General features: G+C 35.4%; 1 protein-coding gene across 3 annotated transcripts in view; it reads left to right on the forward strand.

The window, feature by feature from the left end:
* Positions 1–14,498, forward strand: part of ARSK (arylsulfatase family member K) — a 49,516-nt gene that overhangs the window by 13,433 nt on the left and 21,585 nt on the right. For all 3 annotated transcript variants that reach the window (XR_003730442.2, XM_078004995.1, XM_015140453.3), the window contains one exon: positions 13,725–14,007. Coding sequence is in view for 2 of the 3 variants with exons in the window: in XM_078004995.1 (XP_077861121.1) it covers positions 13,725–14,007 (283 nt within the window). In the remaining variant the exon portion in view is untranslated. The remainder of the gene's footprint in view (positions 1–13,724; positions 14,008–14,498) is intronic.

The following is a 14,498-nucleotide window of genomic DNA, read 5'->3' on the forward strand; positions in this document are numbered from 1 at the left end:
TCTCTAATGAGCAGAAACAGCACTTCACATGTGTTGTCGCAATTTGATGGTGGAAGAATTACGTCCTCTGTGACTCCATCTGGAAGCTTGTGCCTAGTTTCTTCTGGACTTCACCCTATGCACCTTTTCCCTTTGCTGATTTCGCTGTGTATCCTTTTATGTGATAAACTATAGCCATGAGTGCAGCTGTAGTCTGAGTCCTGCAATTCCTCCCACTGAACTTCGGTGTGATCTTGGGATCCCCCAACACTTGTGGACCCCAACACAAATACATATTGGGGATTAGAGTGCCTCTTTCTTACCTAGGCAAGTGCTAATTGAGGGTTATTGGTAATGGTTGTTGTGATGATGACGATGATACAAATGATGATAAATAATAAGAAAAAATTAAGTTAACAAAAATAGTGATGAATGTAGTGAGTTGAATAATGTTCCCCCAAATTTTGTGACCACCTAGAAAGAACTTCAGAATGTGATCTTATTGGAAAATAGACCCTATTTGCAGATGTAATTAGTAAGGATCTCCAGATGAAATCATGACTGCTGTCCTTACTAGAAGAGGAACAAGGACATAGGCACACACAGAAGAAAACAATGTGAAGACGGAGGCAGAGATAGTAGTGATGCAGCTACAAGCCAAAGAATGAAAGATTGCCAGGAGTCACCATAAGTTAGGAAGAGGCAAGGAAAAATTCTGCCAGAGCCTTCAGAGGGAATGTGTCTCTGCTGACACCTTGATTTTAGACTTACAGCTTTCAGAACTGTGGGAGAACAGGTTCCTGTTGTTTTAAGCCACACAGTTTGTAATAGTTTATTCTGACAGTTCTGGGAGATGAATACAGTGAGTTTTGGGTAAACAGATACTAAAATAATCTAAAATAATCTGAACATTAAAATTGATTTGCTAGTTACTGTTTAATTTCTTTCCTTTTCTGTCCTCCAAAATCTAAAAGATGGCAGTACAGGAAACGCAGAAGCAATCCTGACATTCCTATTCTTTGCTCTGTCTTCTAATGCATGGCCAAATGTAGTCAGTTCTGCTTCTGAATTATTTCTCCAATTTACTCACTTCTCACTCTCTCCACCAAGCTACTGTCATCTCTTGCCTAAACTATTAAAATGGGCTTCTACCTGGACTCTTCGTACTCTATCTGACCCATTTTCTATAGGCAACTGGAATGATCTTTCTTAGATATATGTCTGATTACATGACACACTTGCTTAAAATCTTTCAGTGGTTTTTCTCTTCAGGTTAGTTAAAATCCCAAATCCACATCATGATTTATGAGACCCTACATGATCTAGCCCCTGCCTACCTCCAGTCTCATTTCATACCACTCTATCCATCCCTCAGTATGCACCTGGTCTTTTAAAACGTTCCTTAATATGCTTTTTACTACATCTGGACTATTGCATGAGCTAGTTTCTCTGTGCAAAATCCTGTTCCCCTACTCTGCCCTGCTAATATCAGAAAGAAAGGGAGGGAGAGGAAGTACATATAGGAGGAGGAGCACAGCTTTGTGTCCACCAGAGCAGTCAGATACCCAGCTTCCCTGCTTACCATCCTTGTAACCTTGGGCAAGTTACTTGATATTGAGTGTCAGTGTTCTGTAAGAATTCTTGGGCAAGTTACCTGGCATTACGTGTCAGTGTTCTGTAAGTTACCTGTCAGAATTATGATTCCTACCTTGTTGGATGACTGTGTTTTATATGAGTTAAAAGATACTATACAAGGAGTAAGCAGAATAATATAAAATATTTAACAGTGCCTGGCATAGAGTAAGCATTTAGTCAATGGAAAGATTATTATTATGAAAATGGCTTAACCAGAATTGCAGTCTAACATTTATATAACCATCTTTTTTTTTTTTTTTTTTTTTTTTTTGGGACAGAGTCTCACTCTGTTGCCCATGCTGGAGTGCAATAGCTTGATCTCAGCTCACTGCAACCTCCGCCTCCCAGGTTCCAGCAATTCTCCTGCCTCAGCCTCCTGAGTATCATAGGCATGCACCACCACGCCCAGCTAATTTTTGTATTTTCAGTAGAGACAGGGTTTCACCACGTTGGTCAGGCTGTTCTCGAACTCCTGACCTCATGATCTGCCTGCCTCTGCCTCCCAAAGTGCTGGGATTACAGCCGTGAGCCACTGCGCCCAGCCATAACCATCATTTTTCTAAAGTGCTTTGCATTACTAGTTACTTTATGGAGTTTCACAACTTTCTCTTTAAAATCTTTCTCCTTTTTAGAATGCAAGCTTAATCTAAAGTAAAATACAACTGTTTATAATAAAATAAATCTAAGATTGAATGCCATATATCCCCTGTAACTTTTATTCTTCTATGTGACACAGTTAAAATATGACCTGACTTTTATTCCGCAGCAGGATAATTATCCATGCAGAGCAAGGACCTTATCTCTTCTTCTCTGCTTTATTCCCATTTGCCAGCATAGCACCAGTACATTGTAGGTTCACAATTAAATTTTTGATGAATGAATGAATGAAAAAGTTATTTTGAAGTACGTACAGTTTATTATCTGATAAACATTGATATTCTGTGTAATGCAGGATCATGTCACTTATTCATTATTAGTATTTTTTACATATCTACAATAGAGGATATCCTGTTTTTAATTTTTTTTAATTTTTAAAATACTAATATTTAGGAGTTCGTTCTTCGTCGTGTGGATTTCTAAAATTAGTAGAGGAAAAAAACCACTTAGATGTTGATATTTGGTGTCAAAGATGGTTTTCAGTGCAATACTTTCTTAAAGCTTATTTTCATTTACTCACACTCTCATCAGAGCTTAGGAAATTGAAATAAGCCACCAGGAGTATTTTTATGAGCACTGTATATACGCACACAGACATTTGGCTGAGAAGTAAGTCAAGGTTGCTATTAATAGCATGTCTGAAGGTTATATGAATTATAGCACATTATTTTTCAGTGTAAGCTTAAAAATGGGTCTCAGAACAAAACATGGTCTCACAATATCAAATTTCATAAATAGGGGCATTCAGTCTTGTTGATAGATTGACTTTCAAAATCAAAATGCAAGTTATTATAACTCTTTATTACTGAAATTGGCCATTTTTGAACCTGCTTATATTTTCAGCCAGAATTACAGGTTTCTTTACTATTATAATACTTCTGTCTGTCTTTTTTAGGCATCAGTGATGCTTCCTTCTTGTACCAATTTAGGAACACTAATTTAAGTAAGTGTCCCTTATTATATATGACACACCACACCATACTAGGATCTCTATGGGCTGCACGGTTGTTTCATCTGTACAGTTGTTAAAAAGATACCGGTAGTATTACTCATAAAAATGCCATTTACTGATGATAAGACCTTCAGCAAGTAATTTATCTGCTTAGAATCCCAGTTTAGTCAAATGAGCTTTCACTACGTGACCTTTAAAGTTCTTCTACTCTGCAATTCTGTAACTCCAATGGAGTACAGTTAAGTGGTTTCTAAATTTCTGATACTCATCTGTCCCTTCACATTGTATGTATTGAGTTGTAATAGGTTTAAGTTCAAATTTGCTGTCTTCTTATCAATTGAAAGAAAACATTTTTATTTAATTCATAGGATATTTTGGTTATTTTTGCTTTCTGTTAAATTTTGTTGCCTATATATTCCCGATATCTAAAGTAGTGGTTTTCAACTGAGGGCAGTCACCCCTCCCCTCATCCCATATATCCCCACCTCCACCTCTTGGCTGCCAAGAAGACATTTGACAATGTCTGGAGACATTTTTGGTTGATAACACCAGGGTTATTTTGCTGGTATCTGGTGGGTAGAGGCCAAGGTTGCTGCTCAGCAGTCTATAATGCACAAAACAGACCCTTCCCTGATAAAGAATGATCAAGTCCAAAATGTCTTTAGTATAGAGATTGAGAAAACATGTCTAAAACTAGATATTTTATGCTTGCCAGCCTGGTCTTAGGAATGTCACACTTAAAATAATTGCCTACATTTTAAATATTGTTTATTCTTTCACATTCTAAGGGATCAAATCCACTTGACACTAGTACATCAATTTAGTTTTTAGAATTAACAAAAAGAAAATGTATAGAATTGTGTATACACAGTGTATAGAATTAGGAGGTAATTGATTTTATATAGAATATTTTAAAAACTAAATTTCTAACATCAGTATAATAAAAAATTTAATATTAAGTAGAATTCCTTAAAGTATTAAGACTAGAAGATGACCCTTTTTAAGTTACAAAAGTAAAATCAGGTATTTGTAGTATCCACTAAGCTAATATTTTTGAGCCAGCTACTATGTGCCAGACATTATTTTTAGATGACGCAAATACAATAGCAATCACAACACACAATTCTCCAGTGTCATGGAATGTACATTCTAATGCTATCAGAAGAGAAATTAAACAAGCTGCTGTGTTGTTTTCTCCAGTGTCATGGAACGTACATTCTAATGCTATCAGAAGAGAAATTAAACACGCTGCTGTGTTGTTTTTCCTAGCTTCTATCCCGTTGAAAATCTAAAATCAAATTCCCTATCATTTCATCTTACCATTGTAATTATGTATGTTGTCTGCTCATGCAGGTTAATATTTTTCAAAATAAGCAATGTTTTTCATTGTTGTATGTGCATAGTAAGTATATAGACTTAGGGAGTACAGGAGATATTTTGATACAGGCATATAATGCGTGATGAAAACATCAAGGTAAATGGAGTATCCGTCCCCTTGAAGCATTTGACCTTTGGGTTATAAACAATCCAATTATACTCTTTTAGTAATTTTTAAATGTACAATTGAATTATTGACTATGCTCACCCTGTTTTATTGTCAAATATTAGATCTTATCCTTTCCATTTTTTTTGTGTGCCCATTAATCATTCCCACTGCCCCCACCCCAACTATTCTGCCCAGCCTTTGGTAAACCATCATTCTGCTTCGATTGTTTAATTTTCAGCTCCCACAAATAAGTGAGAACATGTGAAGTTTGCCTTTCTGTGCCTGGCTTATTTCACTTAACATAATGACCTCCAGTGCCCTCCATGTTGTTGCAAATGACTGGATCTTATTCTTTTTTACAGCTGAATAGTACTCCATTGTGTATAAGTACCACATTTTCTTTATCCATTTGTCTGTTAATGGACGCTTTGGTTGCTTCCAAATCTTGGCTTATTGTGACTAGTACTGTAATCAACATGGAAGTGCAGATATCTCTTTGATATCCAGATTTTCTTTCTTTTGGGTATATACCTAGTGAGATTGCTGGATCTTATGGCAACTCTATTTTTAGTATTTTGAGGAACCTCCAAACTGTTCGTCATGGTGGTTGTACTAATTTACATTCCCACCAACAGTATACGAGGGTTCCCTTTGCTCCATATCCTCGCCAGCATTTGTTATTGCCTGACTTTTAGATAAAAGCCATTTTAGCTGAGATGATATCTCATTATAGTTTTGATTTGTATTTCTCTAATGATCATTGTTGCTGAGTATCTTTTCATATACCTGTTTGCCATTTGTATGTCTTCTTTTAAGAACTGTCTGTTGAGATCTTTTTCCCGTTATTTAATCAGATTATTAGATTTCTTTCCTGTTAAGTTGTTCGAGTTCCTTATATATCCTGGTTATAAATATCTTGTCAGATGGATAGTTTTCAGATGTTTTCTCCCATATGTGGGTTGTGTCTTCACTTTTTTTTGTTTCCCTTGTGCAGAAGCTTTTTAACTTAATGTGATCCCATTTGTCTATTTTTATTTTAGTTGTCTGTGTTTGTGGGGTATTACTCAAGAAATATTTGTCTAGTCCAGTGTCCTAGAGAGTTTCCCCAATGCTTTATTTTAATAGTTTTATAGTATGAGGTCTCAGATTTAAGTATTTAATTCATTTTGATTTGATTTTTAATGTGTTAAGAGAGAGAGATCTAGTTTCATTTTTCTGCCCATGGATATCCAGTTTTCCCAGCACCATTTATTGAAGACACTGCCCTTTCCCCAATGTATGTTCTTGGCACCTTTGTCAAAAATGAGTTCACTGTAGGTGTATGGAGCTGTTTCTGGGTTCTATGTTCTGTTCCATTGGTCTTACGTGTCTGTTTTTATGCCAGTGCCATGCTATTTTGGTTACTAAAGCTCTGTAGTATAATTTGAAGGCAGGTAATATGATTCCTCCAATTTTGTTCTTTTTGCTCAGGATAGCTTGGGCTACTTTGAGTTGTTTTTTGTTGTTGTTGTTGTTTGTTTGTTTTGGTTCCATATAAATTTTAGGATTGTTTTTTCTATTTCTATGAAGAATGTTATTGGTATTTTGATATAGATTGCATTGAATCTGTAAATTGCTTTCAGTAGTATGGACATTTTAACAACATTGATTCTTCCAGTCCATGAACATGGAATATCTTTTCAGTTTTTTGTGTCCTCTCAATTGCTTTCATCAGTGTTTTATAGTGTTCATTGTAGAGATCTTTTACTTCTTTAGTTAATTCCTAAGTATACTTTTGTACCTGTTACTTTCTTCATTTCTGAAGGATTACTTCATGGGATGGGATTACTTTCTTCATCTCTTTTTCAGATTGTTTGCTGTTGACATATAGAAATGCAACTGATCTTTGTTTGTTGATTTTGTGTCCTGCAACTTTACTGAACTTATCTCTAATAGTTTTTTGGTGGAGTCTTTATGTTTTTCTAAATGAAAGTTTACATCATCTGCAAACAAGAATAATTTGACTCCTTCCTTTTCAGTTTGGATGCCCTTTATTTCTTTCTCTTATCTGATTAGCTAGGACTTCCAGTACTATGTTGAATAACAGTGGTGACAGTGGGCATTCTCGTTGTGTTCCAGATCTTAGAGGAAGGGCTTTCAGTTTTTCCTCATTCAGCATGATACTAGCTGTGGGTCTGTTGTATGTGTCTTTATGTTTAGGTATGTTCCTTCTGTACCCAGTATTTTTTGTGGTGGTGGGGTAATCATAAAGGGATGTTGAATTTTATTGAAAGCTTTTTCAGCATCAGTTGAAATGATCATATGGTTTTTGTCCTTCATTCTGTTGATAGATGTGTCGCATAAGTGTATGCACCCTCCACCTCCCGGGTTCAAATGATTCTCCTGCCTCAGCCTCCTGAGTAGCTGGGAATACAGCTGCGCACCCCCACACCTGGCTAATTTTTTGTATTTTAGTAGAGATGGGGTTTCACCATGTTGGCCAGGATGGTCTCGATCTCCTGACCTCGTGATCTGCCCGCCTCAGGCTCCCAAATTGCTGGGATTACTGGCATGAGCCATTGTGCCCAGCCAAGTGTATATTTTTCATGTCATCTATTCTGAGACTTAAAAATTGACTGAGATTTTCACTTAGTACTCTCAATATGGTGATTATTTTCATTAAGTTTTTTGGATTAGGACCAGGCGCTGTAACTCATGCCTTTAACCCCAGCACTTTGGGAGGCCAAGGCGGGCAGGTCACTTGAGCTCAGGAGTTCGAGACCAGCCTGGCCAACATGGTGAAACCCTGCCTCTACTGGAAATATTAAAAAGTACCCAGACTCTGGGTCTTCTCAGCTGTATCACTTCCAAACCCAACTTTGACCTGCCACACTCTTTTTGGCTCAAGTTCTGTCTCCTTTGTGACTGTCTCTACCTTGTAGCTGCATCTTAAAAACCTCCAGTTTCTGGATTATTTTCTTTCTAAATTTAAATTCTATAAATAGGGATGATAGTCCTAACTTATATTTCATGCAAGACTCCATCATAAGTTAAGTGCTGGCCACATTAAGTGCCAGTGTTTAGGTTAGGTGCCCACACCTGGCCAGTTGACAGGCTAGAAAGGGAGATAAATCCTACATAATGTGGCCAACTAGGTCACTCCTTCAGCAAGAGCTGTGGATATGGTGATGTGTCCACTGTAATGACTGCTTAGTAAGTTCTATTAACAACAGATAATCTGGGAATAACCCACCTGCTTTATTTTTTCAGATTTGATGACATTTTGTCTGGGTTACATTTTCTGTATAATATTAAAAAACAAAGGTTTACAAAAATTATAAATGTTATAGTCAAATTGATATGTTAATTACTGTAAAAGCATAAGAAAAATCATCTCCTTTTGGATATAAAATGGTGAATGTGATCTAAACCATTTTTAGATTCATAGCTGAAGTATTTTATTACAGTTGTTTTTTCCATAAAATAGCCTTTGGCATTTATTTTTAAAAGTACAATAGTAGGAGGGTTTTATGTCTGAGTGGATATGAGGTGGAAATACCAATTTGTTAGCTTAGCAAGTCTCATTAAACACCTGCCTAGATCAATGTCTTGCATGTAGTACGTATTCATTATTTCTTTAATTGAATCAAAAAGGCTGCCTTTGTTTAAGCTCAGGCTACATTAAACACGTATACCCTGTCAAGGACTATAGTCATCTAGGAATTCAAAGTTGTAAATATTAGTGCTTCCACAATGATGAATTCACGAGCGGACCAGAAAATGGCTAGATGAGATTTCATAAGATATAATCCCTGAATACTCACCTCCACACACACACTTGCAAAGAAAACTTTTCTTTGAAATATATTTACTATTATTATTATTACATAACCAATATAATTTGTGGTGTAATTAATGTTACTGTTTAATAGAGAAAAATCTGTGATTTTAATCATATTTACAAAGAAACCCATGAGTAAGAAAAGATTAAGGGGCACCAGCTATTGTAATTTTACCAAAAAATGAAATGGTTGGAATTAATAAAACTAATAAATGTGAAAGCATGCATATTTTGAGCATTTAAATAATGTGTGTTTAAAAATGATGTCCCAACCTGAATTTGCCAGGGTAGGTGTTATTCGTTCAACTAAAACAGATTGCTTTTGTGAGTGATCATATGTAAAGAAGATGGATGACAGCCTTGTAAATCCTTTTAAAAATTGTATGTGTGTTTCTCTCAAATTTGAGAGAAGAGTTTTGTTTTGTTTTGTTTTGTTTTTTAAGAGATGAGATCTCACTTTGTCACCTAGGCTGGAGTAAAGTGGCAGGATCATAGCTCACTGCAGCCTCAAACTCCTGACCGTAAGTGATCCTCCCCGGTCAGCCTCCCAAGTAGCTAGGACCACAGGCACATACCAACATGCCCAGCTAAAATTCTTTTTTTTCTTTTTTGGTAGAGACAAGGTGTCACTATGTTGCCCTGGCTGGTCTCAAACTCCTGGGCTCAAACAGTCCTCCTACCTCGGCCACCCAAAGCCCTGGGATTACAGGTGTGAGCCCCCACACCAAGTCCAGAAAAGAGCATTTAATGGGAATGAATATAGATTCCTTTTTCTCCTACAGAATTTATTAGGTCAATACAGAAATTTGCAAGGGAATTTTTCAGAATCATCGTTTTTCTAATTTTTTTATTGTGAGATTTACCAGAAACAAATTAGCTGCTACAATCTCATCAACAATGAGAAAAAGAGAGAGATCACAGAAGTCTAAGTCTGAGATAGTTAATCATCTTCAGTAGACTCTTAGGAAGCTGAAGGTTTATGTTTAGGCCCCTACTTCATGTGGAAAGAAAACTGTCATATTCTCATCGTCAATTTTAAGGTATATTTTTTCAGATATAATTGTTACTATGTAAACTAATCCTGTACTACTTGTAAACTGATTGTATCCAATATTTTAGCAGTAGAATTTAGCACACTGCCACAGAAAACCCACACAGTAATGCCAAATATACAAATTTATGTAATAATTAGTTGGTAATGTGTTAAGTAGTTTTGTTTTTCATTTGTATTAGTGAGGAGTTTTTTGTTGTTAAAAATAATTAAACTGCTGATTGTTGGATAGTATATTTGGCTATCAACTGTTTTCTGGAATTGAACCAAGGTAGAATAATTCTCCTATTTATAGGCTACTGTGGAAGCTCCATTTTGATTATCTTCCATTTTGATTGAATTTTGATTAAAATTTGAGGATTTTTGCAGAAAAAAATTCTTAAGCTGTGCATCTCAAGCCTTAATATACATACAAATGACTTGGGCATCTTCTTAGATGCTCTTTGTGATTCAGTGAGTCTAGGATGGTTTATTAGTCTGTTCTCATGCTGCCGATAAAGACATACCCAAGACTGGGTAATTTATAAAGAAAAAGAGGTTTAATGGACTCACAGTTCCATGTGGCTTGGGAGGCCTCGCAGTCATGGTGGAAGGTGAAAGGCATGTCTTACATGGCAGCAGGCAAGAGAGAATGAAAAATCAAGTGAAAGCAGAAACCCTTTATAAAACCGTCGGATCTTGGGAGACATATTCACTGCCATGAGAACAGTATGGGGGAAACTGCCCCCATGATTCAATTATGATGAGTCCCACCAGGTCCCTCCCACAACATGTGGGAATTATGGGAGCTCCCAGGAGCTGCTGATGTTGCTGGTCCATGGACCACACTTGGAGTAGCAAGGATATAAAGAACTGGACCTCTGGTGGAAGTAGGACAAGGTGTAACAAATTGTGACTGTCTTTATCAGCAATGCATGATTATTATTTGTATCCCTTTGAGAAGAAAAGCCCTCTTACATTTCTATAAAGAGTTGAAGTAGACATTGGGCCACTCAAGAGGGGCATGATATAAGGAAACATTGAAGCCTCTCTAAGTTTATAGAAGACAATCTTCCTTGAGATAGATATGCTTCACATCTGGGCTCCTACCTCAGGATAGATCAGAGTGGTCTCTTTCACTGCATACTGTATGTAATGAGAGAATGAGAATGAAAAAGGTAAATATCATCTTGCTGTTATTATGACAATAGTTTTGACCTCATGGGCTCGCTGAGAGTGTCTTGGGAATCCTCAGGGATCCCTGTACTATACTTTGAGAGATGCTGGCATAGAGGAAACTATGCATTGTATAGCTGTGCCTATTGGAAGCAGCAGGGTAAATTTATATTGAGAACAGCCACTGAATCATAAAATATCTGAGCCACAGGTAGTTTTGATCCTTCTCATTGATTCAAGCCCCTTTCAGTTGTCCTGACTGAAACCATAGTCTTGGTATTCTGGACAAAATACATAGAAATGGAATGGTAAAAAATTGGTTCAAAATACTCCCAGTGGTTAAGTAATTAGAAAGCTTATATTTGGAAGAAGTTATAGCAATTACTGGTGGCAGGGAAGAACACTTAGAACAATGAGACAAAGAAGTAGCTCTGAGAATATGATCGAACGATATGATTTCCAGGTGCAATGGTTTAGCCTGATTAAGAGACCATCACTCTTATAAGAAGGGTCTGGATACACTGGTTAGTAGAGAGAATTATAATGTCAAAAGAGTTATCTTATTATTGTAATTGTAATAGATTATGAAGTTGCATATTCATATTCTCATTCCATATTTTACTCGTCGGACTCACGGACTGGAAGCTACCTTGGACCAGAAAGAGAGACTTTCTGGACTAAGAATTGCCGCTCCTGTAGCAGCCTACTGCTTAGGCTGCATCTACTGCTCGTATTGTGCTTCATGATGGCCCAGGAAGGTTGGGCTGGCCCAGGGAGTAGTGAAAGTAGAATGGAGAGTCATTAATTATAATTATTAATATTTTTGAATACATGAAAAAGTGCTAAATGATTTTAAAGTACTGTAGTATATTCATCTACTGAATACATCACTTTATACTCATGTTCTTCCTCACTAAGTTGTAAAGAAATAAATTGTTATTTTACACTTTAGGCACAGTGAACATGGGTCAACTAATCAAAGAAGTGAAAAAATTTGAGAAAGGTAAAAATACCTTTTACCTTTAACCATAATCTTGTCTCTGCTGCCTTAGCAGTGTTTGAAATTGCTTGTTATAACTCTACTTAAGTACCAGCAGTTATGGGAATCACGCTAAAGCCATACTTAGGAAAAGACAAGGGAGGATACCACTAAGATAATAGAGAAATCACATATTATTTAGTTAGAGGACAATCGCATATTGTTTAGTTATAAAGCCAAGTTTGAAATCTGGCCATAATGATTAGAGTAGGCCAAAAGTAATTTGATTTGAGCCATTTTACGCTTAAGGGGACCTTGGTTAAAAGAATCTCAGGAACACAGTTAAAAAAAAAATAGGGAGAGGGCATAAATTTATTACCAGAAAGGTTAAATGATGTCACACTTAATCACTGTTGTAGCAAAAGATGCAGCAAACTGGGTTCAATATAGCCGTCTTTCAAGGCTTGAAAATCTTTCCTTGACATAGCCTAGGCTCGCTCATGGTCTAGACTACATCGTGAAGTCCAGTGGTTAGGTCAGTTAGCGTAGTCAGGACAATAGTCTAACCTGAGTTAATCCAAAGAGTGGCAACTAGTTAGGTTGTATTAAAAGCTTGCTTGTTGTAATAGGTTCTCAGCCATATTTTCTCATGTAATACTCTTTGACTGAAAAGAAAGTACTTTGGTTCCTAAACACACTATATAAATCTCAGTGTCCTATTCCTTCTCTCAGAATCTGAGTTCTACCACACATACTGCTGGTGTTATAAACCCCTAAAATTCCACCTCTGCAACAATAGTAATCGTCACATATAGTAAGAGTTTAGCTGTGATTTAAGCAAAAGATGAGACACCAATGTCAGATTGTTTTGATAGTGTGATGAATACAAAACTTCCTATTTTAGGGTTTCCCATCTGTTAGAATTAATTAGGATCTGTTAGATAGATATAATTCTGCTGAAATTATGGTTTTTATTGTTTTTATCAAAATATATTGAATATCTAAAAGAAAAATGAATTTTTATTGTAGCTATTTAAATTTATTTACCTGCATTCAAAAGGCAGGGTATAAAATTTTTCTATTTTAACTTATGTATGGGTTGTTAGTCATTTTATATGGATTGCAATTTCTCTTAAGAGCAGTATTATGTTTTAGTATAAAATATTTTTTGTTTATGAGTTGGTATCTGGATTTTTAAAACACTTTTCTCTATTGATAGAGCACTTCAGAGATACTTATCTCAACAGAAACTTAAAAAGCAAACTTTCTAGAAATGCCTAGGACTGCTATCCAACCAATTATGTCAGCTACATATGCTTAGAGCTTGATTGAGAAAAATCAAGCAGTCAGATAAAATAAAGATTGAGAGAAAGTGAATTAATTTTTTGTTTGAGAAAGTGAATTAATTGAATCATTTAACTTGTAAATCAGTAATAAAGAAAATATCTCTGGTTTATAATGGATATGAAATTTATATCACTTTTAGCTTAGATAGCTCAGATTATAGTTAAAATTGTTCTTTTAATAAGAAAAGATAGAGCTGGAAACAATTTTAAACCTGAAACTTCAGCAACACATGAAGTATACATGGTAGGTATATTTTTAAAACTATAAATATTCAGTGATAAAAGGAAATTATAGTAGCTTTGGTTAGGAATAATATCTTCTAAGCGAAAAAATAAAAATGTTAGAAAATTTAGTAAAGAAGAAATACTAGAAATCTGAAACATTTTGTTTAAATATCTTGCTGTAAGAAAAGTTAACCATTCTACCTAATCTTTCGTAGTTTTAAAGAACACATAAGTGAATATTCGATTCTTGGCTTTTTTTCTATTTTTTTAATCTGTAATGCTCAATAACTTTCTTTTTTAGATCTAATATAGTTATTCTGAACATTTACAAGACTGAATCTAAAAATTGTTTTCCATGTTGTTTTCTTAATGTATGCTTAGTACGTTTTTAAAACTTTTTAATATACCTGACAATATACGTGTGTTTTTGCTCCCTCAGTAATCGTGTGGAAGCATGGACAAGAGATGTTGCTTTCTTACTCAGACAAGAAGGCAGACCCATGGTTAATCTTATCCATAATAGGACTAAAGTCAGAGTGATGGAAAGGGATTGGCAGAATACAGACAAAGCAATAAATTGGTTAAGAAAGGAAGCAATTAATTACACTGAACCATTTGTTCTTTACTTGGGATTAAATTTACCACACCCTTACCCTTCACCATCTTCTGGAGAAAATTTTGGATCTTCAACATTTCACACATCTCTTTATTGGCTTGGAAAAGTAAGTAACTACATTGTGTGTGCTCAAAATTAGATTTAAATATGTGGCTTATGGGTATTCACCCATTGTTTCTTTTATTATCACTTTTAAAGAAAAAATTGAAAATTATGTATTCAAACTTGACCAATAACTAGTTAGATAAAAACTAAAGGGACAGTTTTACAGAAATAAAATAAGTGTTAAAAGTCAGAAGCGTACTTCTGGATTGAATACATTTGCCAAGGATATGTCTATAAAAAGAGAAACTAAAAGGCATTCTCTTAGAAATGTAGGCCGTCCTCACTTTGCACTGTTCCAGATTGTAAAAATGACCATGCAAGCTGAAACCATATAAAACAACCTTAATAAATGGGAAAAATGACCATTTTCTGGCACCTTTAAAAACATTTATCAAAATATTTTAAATTGTGTTACTTTTGGTTAAAAATGGAAAAGAAAAAATAAACTAATATTTATGTAGTACATAATAATGAAAATGCTAGAAACACTGA

This window comes from Macaca mulatta, chromosome 6, assembly GCF_049350105.2.
Source record: "Macaca mulatta isolate MMU2019108-1 chromosome 6, T2T-MMU8v2.0, whole genome shotgun sequence".
NCBI lineage: Eukaryota > Metazoa > Chordata > Mammalia > Primates > Cercopithecidae > Macaca > Macaca mulatta.